This window comes from Propithecus coquereli, unplaced genomic scaffold (assembly GCF_000956105.1).
Source record: "Propithecus coquereli isolate 6110/MARCELLA unplaced genomic scaffold, Pcoq_1.0 Scaffold7, whole genome shotgun sequence".
NCBI classification, from domain to species: domain Eukaryota; kingdom Metazoa; phylum Chordata; class Mammalia; order Primates; family Indriidae; genus Propithecus; species Propithecus coquereli.
This window is the reverse complement of record NW_012153062.1, coordinates 12,016,024-12,026,673: the sequence shown is the minus strand read 5'-3', so window position 1 is coordinate 12,026,673 and position 10,650 is coordinate 12,016,024. Positions and strand designations below refer to the sequence as shown.

Below are 10,650 nucleotides of genomic sequence, written 5' to 3'. Positions count from 1 at the left end.
TTTATTTTATTGTATTTTATTTTATTTTATCTTAATTTTTCAGACACAAGGTCTTGCTCTGTCACCCAGGTTGGAGTGCAATGGTTCAATCATAGCTCACTGTAACCTTGAACTCCTGGGCTCAAAGGAACCAATCCTCCTGCCTGAGCCTCCCAAGTAGCTAGGACTACAGGCATGTGCCACACTGTCTGGCTAATTTTCTTTTATTATTATTTTTTGTAGAGACAGGTTCTGGCTATGTTTCCCAGGCTGGTCTCAAACTCCTGGCCCCAAGTGCTCCTACTGCTTCAGCCTTCCAAAGTGCTGGGATTGTAGGCATAAGCTGCCACAACTGGACCTTCCCTTAGTATTTTAATACAACAGATAAACTTATATCAGATTATGTTGGTTGAGATATGGAGTACCATAAGCCACTGTAAGAAAACTAAGACTTCCCTCCGCCCAAGAACCAAAACACAAATCTCAGTCCACTCTGCCCATAGAAATAGTCCATAAATGTTTCATTGATTGACCATGTTGTGGAATAAAAAGATAATATACTGTATAACATAATGTAATGTAATTTAATGTAATATGCATTTTATAAACAAAAATATAAATGTTGGTAGTTATTGAAAACCTAAATCTAAATATATTTTATAATTGAAAGAAAAGTTCTTAAAATATTTGAGAAACAAAATTTGTATGGACATATAGGTACTAGAATTATGATCATATATTTGAAATGTTTTCCCACAGGTAGACTGTTTGTCCACGAGTGGACTCATCTCCGATGGGGAGTATTTGATGAGTACAATGAAGATCAGCCTTTCTACAGCTCTACGTCGAAAAAAATCGAAGCAACAAGGCATGGATATTTAAATTTTCTTAAATGACTTTAGGCTTTTAACTGTTCTTATTTTCCTTACTTTGATTTCTTTCAAATAACAATCATTCATTTTTGTCCCAACACAGACAATAGATGCTATGTCATAAAATGATGCTTTTATTTTTTTTAGAAAATCTATCTTAGAGTAGTTGGTTGTCTACTTAAAATACACATAATTTCAATGGTAAGCACTTCGTTGGCAATTTGACATATTTTATTCCTTTCCGCCATACCTGTTAGAATCCGCCTGCACTGAAGCCTACTATGTGCTGGCAACAGGTCAGAGTTATTCTCATTACACAAGGATGAACAAAAGTGGTGCTAAATGTGGACTGAGTAAGAAATAAAGCAGCTTCAAGGAGCCAAAGAGTTACTTCTTGGAGATTTATAAAGGTCATTTTAAAATACCAGTGTAGCATCACAGTTAGTAATAGACTATCCTTTTGGTTCTGAAATCAAGAGAGAGAAATGGTTAGTGAGAATCAGTTGAAAATTGGGTGCCATCAGCCTCATCAATGTTAGATGTCCTACTGGGGCTAGGGACTTGTCACTCATGTGCAAACTGAAAGGTACTTACTTGATTTCAATCAAGGTCCTTACTCTGCTCCATCACACCGATTTTCAGGCACGTATTTTAAAGAGTATTACATTTATTGTGTTTGTTTATGTCATATTCTCCCTAAATGTCTAATTTCTGCTGCAGAATATTCATCCTGATTATTCATATAAATAGCTTCATTATGTTTACCTAGTTTTGGGGCAATAAAAGCATGGACATATTTAGAAGACTCCCTAAATAACTGAATAAAACCTATTCATCACTTCCTGAATTTGAACTGAAAGCCTATTGAAAAGATAAGATATATTCACATCCCAGAATATTTGTTGTAATCACTACCACCTGTGACCAATTTCATGCAATAAAACATATGTCTAGTCAGGTGGGTGGCTCACGCCTGTAATCCTAGCACTCTGGGAGGCCGAGGTGGGAGGATTGCTTGAGGTTAGGAGTTTGAAACCAGCCTGGGCAAGAGTAAGACCCTGTCTCTACTAAAAATAGAAAAAAATTAGCTGGGTGTGGTGGTGCGTGCCTGCAGTCCCAGCTGCACAGGAAGCTGAGGCAGGAAGATCATTTGAGCTCAGGAGTTTGAGGTTGCTGTGAGCTAGGATGACACCACAGCACTCTAGCCCAGGCAACAAAGCAAGACTCGGTCTAAAAAAAAAAAAAAACACACACACACAAACAAACAAAAAAACATATGTCTAAAATGCCTCCATCATTCTTTTTTTTTTTTATTCCAAGGTATTGTGAGGGTACAAACATTATGGTTATACTTTATGTCTTCGCCTCACCCAAGTGCAGGTTAAAGGCATGCCCTTCCCCCCTTACAGTGCTCCCTGTGTCCTTTAGTTGTGGATTTACCCCCCCATCCCCCTAATTCCATCATTCTTTGTTCTACGGTCCTTCTTGATAGCACCTCATCTTTGCTTCCAATCATATTTCCCTCTGGATAAAAATTCTCCTTGAATAATCAAAACACTTGTAGCTATGCCACATCCCATTCTATTGTGGATATCATCTTTGAAAAGAAATCTACAAAGAACCTCAAGCCAAAGTCGAATACAGAGTAAATGGGTTCACAGGTTCCTTCATCCAGGTGCCTGCAGCACATTTACCACCACAAGACCAGCAGGAGAGATGTCTAAGCAACAGACCAGCAGCTTTAATCCCAGCAAAGAACTCGACTATTGTGAATATCTGGAGGTCCCACTTAAAATTTCCCTCTAGAATTTCTTTTAAAATAGATAATTACTTTGATTGGGACTCTTAAACTTTGTTGTCAGAATAGGAAGTTCATGGTTCTCATAGAAAAATAAATACCTTGATTTAAAGATCATCGTAAATAAAATCACTTAAGATTTTTTTAAAGTGTTAATGATTAAGTTGCCACAAAGATTAACTGTCATATATTTTCAGGTGTACCTCAGGTATCTCTGGTACAAATAGTGTTTATACGTGTCAAGGAGGCAGCTGCTACACTAGAACGTGCAGAACTAATTCTACAACAAAACTGTATGAAAAAGATTGTCAATTCTTCCCTAATAAAGTTCAAACAGAAAAGGCATCTATAATGTTTATGCAAAGTATTGATTCCGTAAGTATACCAATTATTGCTTCCAGAATTCATAATCAAAAGACATCGTGTTTTCAAAATATCTGTCCAGGTAACCTGACATATATATTGATATATGGTTCTTTGAACATTGGCCAACACATAGTAACTAGTGAAGTAGTGTTACCTATTATTATTACTATTGTTATCACTATGGTAAATCTACCTTACTCTAATATTGATTCTCAGTGAATCATATTTCATTTCATATTTCATTTCATATTTCATTCAATAAACAATATATTTGCAGAACATATTTTAGATTTTTTCAGGTGTGTAGTTAGATGTTTAAATGCATGGTATATTAAAATTATTTTTTCATTTTATTAACCTTTTAGGTCTCTGAATTCTGTAATGAGAAAAACCATAACCAAGAAGCTCCAAGCCTACAGAACATAAAGTGCAATTTCAGAAGTATATGGGAAGTGATCAGCAATTCTGAGGATTTTAAAAACACCACACCTTTGGTGGCACCACCCTCTCCACCTGCCTTCTCATTGCTGCAGATCAGTCAAAGAACTGTGTGCTTAGTTCTTGATAAGTCTGGAAGCATGGGAGTAAGTTCATCTTTTCTGAATATAAGGACAGGGGATTGATTGAAGGCCTAAGAACACACTGAACACTATCTGGACCTGGATTACTCTAAATTGCATGGTGACATAAAAAGTACCATTACTGCCTTTGGTCATGACTTCAAGATATTACAGCAAAATGTTGTAGTAAAAGAAACATGCCAATATAATTAAAAAGACCTAACCCAAGGGTCTTTGTTTTTTCCAGAAAATGGATGGTTTACTGAGGGGAGTCTTGAGGCCCTTTAGTAAAACTGTATTTGGAAGGTCAGAACTAGAGATTGAAACACAAAAAATGATTTCTAACCACGTCCCTTTTATTTGCTGAAAATGTTTGAGAGATATGAGGATAGAATGGATTGGGGGGATACTGAACTTTGTTCCAGGTCCAGGAACACAAGAATTAACCATATTTGCAATACCTATACAAATGATCTCTTTATGCTCAAAGACACAAACAAAAGGCATCACCATAAAGAAAATATGGCTCTATCCGGCCATTAATTCCTTCTAGTATCATTCAGTGAATGGGAGATATTGTGACTCTAGAAATACAGGTCCATATCCTTGAGGAGTTCATAGTTAACTGGAAAAAAACTTTCCCTTTTCCCATCACCTGTTTAAATCATACTCATCCTTCAATTTGAGATGAGCATCCACTTCCTCCAGGATATGGAGTGGGCTTCTAGGCTGGCCAAGACCCTTCCACTGATTCCCAACAACGCCCTGTGCATACCTCTATCAATGTATAGGATATTCATATTACACATTTCTCTCCCAGTAGACTGGGAGATTTTTCAGGATGTGGAACCAGGTCTCACTCTTCTTTGTAACCCCATTGCCTAGAACAGAGTTCATCATATAGAAGTAATCAATAAATAATTTTTGAAAGGAATGGACTACAAACAAGCAACATGATAAGGAACCAGAGAGATGGCGCATTTGAGGCAGAACAAAGCATGCTGAAAAACAGGACTAAGGTCTTCAGCAAATGGTGGGGGAGTGGATATTAAAAAGGGCAGAGAATGATAGAGCTGAATGAAATGAGCCCAATAATACAGGATTTCAGAGAGGGCAACAAAGTGCTAGACACCAGTACAGACAAGTGGTCTGAGAAGTGTCGCTGGGGAGAGATGAGGTGCTTGAATGGGAGAAGATGAGCATCCTCCCCTAGACACTGTGCAGGTAGATCCAGGTTTAAAGGTAAAGCAAGGTAGCGGAGAGAGCCCTAGAAGATGTGGATGTAGGAGAAGTTTCTCATTATGACTTGATTCAGGGAGTTCAAAAGGAAATCTGGGCATAAGTTAGGGGTAAGTATCACAGATCAGGGTGGTGATAAGGACTGGAGTAAACAAATGCATGAAGAGGCTTACATCCTAGACAATCACCTAGGAAAGATGAATGTGAGTGCTGATGTGTTACCGAAGAGCCAATTCTAATTAACCTGTTGGTGGAGAAGGGATGGGGAGAGGTTAGGAACAGAAAAGGAAAGTTGGGAGACAGGGACTGGGCCTCTCAGAATTTAGATGACGCTTGGGTCAGTTTTACCTTTTGGACAGTCTAGTCCCCAGTGGATGGAGTGGTTCCAGTCTCTGCTTGGAGTCTGCGATAGTCTGGTTTACTTTGTAGGCTCTGAAGTGCAGTTTCATCTGAAGACAACAGGCACAGCAGCTCCCAGGAGTAATTAGAGATTCTCTAAGATGGGAATCATTAACCCCAATTGCAACTCAATCCCCTCAACCCTGCAACCTTCCACCTCTATTTGGGCATTTAGCAGCCAAGAATCAGCTCTAGTTAAAAGCCTATATAGTTTATGTGTCCCATAATACATATAACTATGTTTTTTAATTTTATCTATTGAAAAAATGGTCATTGCTTTCTCTAATATCAATTACTGTTCACAGAAAATTCTTACCTATAAGTTCTATTCATTCATTTTATGTGATCTGCTATTATCTTCCAGTTGAAAACCACTTGGTTGTTTTTCTTGTTCTTTGTTATTCAGAATTATGACCGGCTCAATCGAATGAATCAAGCAGCAAAATATTTCCTGCTGCAGGTTATTGAAAATGAATCCTGGGTGGGGATGGTTCACTTTAGTAGTACTGCCAGTGTTGAAAGTCAGCTGATCCAAATAACAAACAGCAGCCAAAGAAACAAGCTCGTGGAGAGTTTACCTACAGCATCTGGGGGAGGAACTTCCATCTGCTCTGGAATTACAAAGGCATTTGAGGTGAAAATCATGTGGCAAATATATGTTGTTCTTTTTTTATTTTCAGTACATTTTCATGTTAAGTGGTGTTTCACACACTTGATGCCTAATTTTAACATAATTAATCCTAAGAAGCAAAAAACTAAGCACAGAGAAAAACTTCACTTGATGATTTTTTTAATGGATCAGTGAATCAATGAATAAACTGTGGGTGAATAAGTGGCTATAAAAGTACCACTAGTTTACAAGCCCAGTGAGGCCAGGGACTTTTCTGTCTTGTTACCATGCAATAGTTGGTGCTAAATTAATATTAGTTAAGTAAGTTTGCTTGGATGCAAAAGCTATCGATTTGGGGAGCAATGAAGCAATTTATATGGTATGATTCCACTTTGGGCCATTTCTTATTTGAGTTTCTGTAACATTCATTTAGGGCCAACTGATGTTTATCTACTAAAGCAGATGTAGCAGGGACTGTGAGTTATATTTAGAGTTAGCCATATGAGTTAGAGCTGAACTTTGACATCAGAGCACTGGATGTGCTACTTACTAGCTATGTAATCTTAGGCTAACATTTCAGTCTCTGGACTCCCAGTGCCTTATCTATAAAGTATAGGAAAGTATAGGAAATAGGAATGCCTAACTCAGAATTATTGTGAGAATTAAGTAAAATAATACATTTACATACTTAAAACAGTATTTATACTACATACTAAATATATAATTCACAATAACTGTTATTATGAATCTTATTTTTATCTAAATGGTCCTCTTTTCAGTTATGTCATTGTCCTGGTGAGAAATCTTTGCTGTCTCTTCACAGTCTGTAAAATTAAGTTTGAATTCCTCAGTCTGATATTATTCAAAGTCTCTCCCTGCACCATCCCCTGCCCAAAAAAATTGGTTTCACTTTCACTTGTTTTTCCTGCCTTATTTCTCAGTTCTCCCTCCCCAATGCTCTATCCCCCAACCAATTTACTGCACACATTGTTCTCCAAGCCCACTTAACAGTCTCCATATCTTTGTACATGCAATTCCTCTGCCTAAAATGCTTCCTTTTTTCCCATCTTTACATGTTAAAATTCTACTAATCCTTCAAAATCCTTTCTCCTTCTATAGCTTTCCTTCTACTTCCAACCCTTTTGAATCTCTCTCTTTTATTAATTGTATGACATTTCAGTGTAGGTTTGTATTAAAAACATGAAGGCCTACACTCAAATCACAATTGTCACATATTAGCTTTGTGACCCTAAGCATGAAACTCAACCTCTCTAATCCTCAATTACCTCGACAGTAAAATGGTATAATAAAAGTTAACACATAGGGTTGCTCATGTTTTAATTTATTCAACATATATTTATTGAGTGCTAGTTACGTGCCAAGCAAAGCTGGTTCACTCTCGTGGTGCATCCTACATAGTGCAGAACAGATAATAAATAGATAAATAAAAACAATCATTGCAGATTGTGAAGAAGCCAAACAGAGTGAAATAATAGAGTAACTGGGAAAGGAGGGGAACTACTTTGGGTAGAGAGGCCATAGCAGCCTTCTCTAAAAGGTGACATTTATGCTAAGATTTGAAGACAGAGCCAGTGGTTCAGGCAGAAAGGAAAGTGCAAAGCTCCTTGGGATAGAGGTAGGAAAGAACTGCATTACCCTAAGGAATGATAGATGTTAGTGGCACTGGAGTTTGGCAAAAGAGTGAGTATGAAAGGTGGTTGGAGAGGTAGACGATGGCTAGATATTTCAAGTTTCAAAAAATATAAGATATTTTGTTTTAAGCACAACAGAAAGCTACTTAAGGATTTAAAGCATCAGAGTGTGATAATCAATTTATGTTGTAGAAAGATGACTCCAGTTGCTCTGTATGAAATAAATTGTAGGGAATAAGAGTGGCAATAAGGAGACAGTTTGGGAGCTTGGACTTGGATTAAATTACATGATGTATAAAACACAATTAACACATAGCAAATGTTCAGTAAATGGTAGCACCACAATATTTCCCATATGTTACGATATATATAATAGTCATTATTCGCCTCAAAACATGCAAAAATTATAATGGCAATGGTAAATTTGTTCTCTGATACCAGCTTTGTTAGCTATTTCTACATTCCAAACCCTCTTCTGCAAACCTACATATACCCCCACTCTGTGCCCAAGAAAGCCACTGATAATCTAGCATTTTTTGCCTCTTGGCTTATACTCAGTTTCTCAAACTGGTGCTCGAAGAAGCCAATTAAAGTTGTCAGAGAAAATGAAATATGGTTGTTATCTTGGGCTAAGTTCTCTTTATCTTCTCTTGCAGACGCCTAGATTCAGAACTTTGAGTTTCAAACCAGCTTTACAGGAAAAGGATTCAAGCTACAAATTGAACTCAATAAATATAATTCATGTATTTTTTGAGCACCACTAATATGCTTAGTTCTATGCTATGTTCTGTTAGAAGAAAACCAGAAGTTACATAACAAGGTCTTTAACCTCGATGTGCTTAGAACTGTCCATATCTTTTATTTATAAGCGTTCTGAGGGTTTCCTAATTTGTAATCAGTGACATTTTTTTTATGATGAAGTAGATTCTTAATGCATTTAGCTGTATGTTTAACAGATTTTATACACTGAAGGCTTGTCATAGGATAGTCCAATCTAGAAAAAAGAAAAATATTTAATACCACATACCACAATTATATTTCTGGTATGTGATTGACCTGAGTTTCCCACGTTAAGATATCACTGTCATTTAGTCTAGGCAGGGATTTTACAAAGCCTGTTCCCACCTAATTTCATTTGGATACATATTCCCTACAGTAGGGAGTCAGAAAAAAAATTCATGTTTAACTTCCCACAGGGACTGTTGATTGAAAATTCTATGATTTTAGAGCAGGGGCTATTTCTTCTATTCTACACACTTTTGTTTATTTTCTCTGTAATTTTTTTCTAGTTTCCCATGAATCTATTTGCTCTAGGAACACCTGGTTGTAATTGTGCTCTGAATTGTGTTTGCAGGTGATTAAAAATCGATTCACCCAACTAGATGGATCTGAAATAGTGCTGCTGACTGATGGGGAGGACAGCTCTGCAGGGAGTTGTACTGACGAAGTGGGACAAAGTGGGGCCATCATTCATTTCATTGCTCTGGGGGAGTCTGCTGATACAGCAGTAATAGAAATGAGTGATATAACAGGTAAAACATGATCTATATATTCCGATCCTTTAATATCAATGCATAAATATAGAGATTGACGACTCAACAATTTCTCTTGAGCTCCTGCTCTGCAGGCACTGCGCCAAGAGTAGGGAACCAGAGTCAAACCAGATCCTATCTCTGTCCTCATGGTGCTCAGTCTAGTTGGCTGGAGAAAAAATAATAAAACTGCTAATAAAATAACATAATCAGATAACATTCCTTCATAACAGGAGAACTACAGATGAATAAAGTTCTATGTGAGCAGAGGAAGCCATTAACTTTTCCAGGGTTGTATAGAGTCAGGGAAAGAAAACATAAGAGATTAGGTGACTTCTGAGTTGGGACTTGAACAAGATGTTGAATTTCTCTGGGAAGAAAAAAGGGTGGGAAAAGATGATCAGGTCATGAGCAAAATAATCATGTTGTGATGACAATGCAAAGTACATGGAGGAAATGGTGAAAAATCCATGAGACTAGAGCACAGACTGTGGGATAGGTGTATGTGATTAACAGAAGCTCAGGCTGAAAAAAACCAAATTAACAACGAAGTGTCTAAGATAAACTTTAAATATGGTAGCTGCTTTTTAGACACACAGACATGTCATGAAAAAATGTATTACGTGTTTCCAATACCTTCTTAAACATAGTAGAGAATAGAATACATCATTTAATTTATAACATGAGTATCAATTATTGTGTTAAATTGGCTTCTAATGGTACTAAATATATACCTACTTTGTAACACTCAGTGGTACAGACTCCCATCATTTCAAAGTGCTTTCGTGGCCATTATAAAATTTATTTCTGTCCCAATAGCCCTTTAAAAGTAGTAGTTTTGGGGCTTGTTTCTATTGCTTTCCGTTTTTCTATCTGCTTATTGCCACTTTTGGTTAGGATATCTAAACAAAGCAGCTGTTCGGTCTTTCTAACTTTCTGATTTTGAACTACTCTGACTGGAAAATCTGAAAGCCAACTTTGTTAGAACCATATCTTAAATAAAAGTGAATAATTCCCTTAAAGGGCTATGTTACGTCTGTGAGCTTTAATGCATGGAATTGTTCACATCTTCTTTCATGTTCTGTGATTATAGGAAGCATTTCAGGTAGCTAAGATTTTGATACTGAGGTATCATGGTAGCTTTTGCTTCCTAGTTAGGACATTTTTAAGTTAGCATTTCAGAGTTAAACTTTACACCTATGTGATTTTGCTCTATTTTAATAACATATACCGGATCTATGATTTTGTTTGAACTATTACTTTATTAATCACTAAAATATAATAAGTACTTGTTTTCTAGAAAGTAACCTGGTTGATGCATTTACATTTTAGGAGGAAGCCATTATTATGCTTCAGATGAAGCCCAGAACAATGGCCTCATTGATGCTTTTGGGGACCTTACATCAGGAAACGCAGATCTCTTCCAGAAGTCAATTCAGGTCAGAGTTCCCACTCCTTGGGTTTTCATGTTTGCATTTGCCATAACAAAGAAAAAGAATTTGGTAGTTTTAAGTTTTGAGATCTATAAATTTCTCAAAGTAAAGTATTAATTAAAATCAAATCTTCAATCCAAAATAGAAATTACTCATTAGATATAATCAAGTTAATTGGTAAAGAAAGAGTGAAATAAATGGTAAAATAGC

The 10,650-nt window shown here is 36.7% G+C and overlaps 1 protein-coding gene across 1 annotated transcript in view; it reads left to right on the top strand.

Moving 5' to 3' along the window:
• Positions 1-10,650, top strand: part of CLCA4 (chloride channel accessory 4) — a 28,255-nt gene that overhangs the window by 9,492 nt on the left and 8,113 nt on the right. The window contains 6 exon segments of the mRNA XM_012661026.1: positions 739-847; positions 2,847-3,024; positions 3,381-3,599; positions 5,620-5,847; positions 8,830-9,007; positions 10,340-10,452. Coding sequence (XP_012516480.1) covers positions 739-847; positions 2,847-3,024; positions 3,381-3,599; positions 5,620-5,847; positions 8,830-9,007; positions 10,340-10,452 — 1,025 coding nt within the window.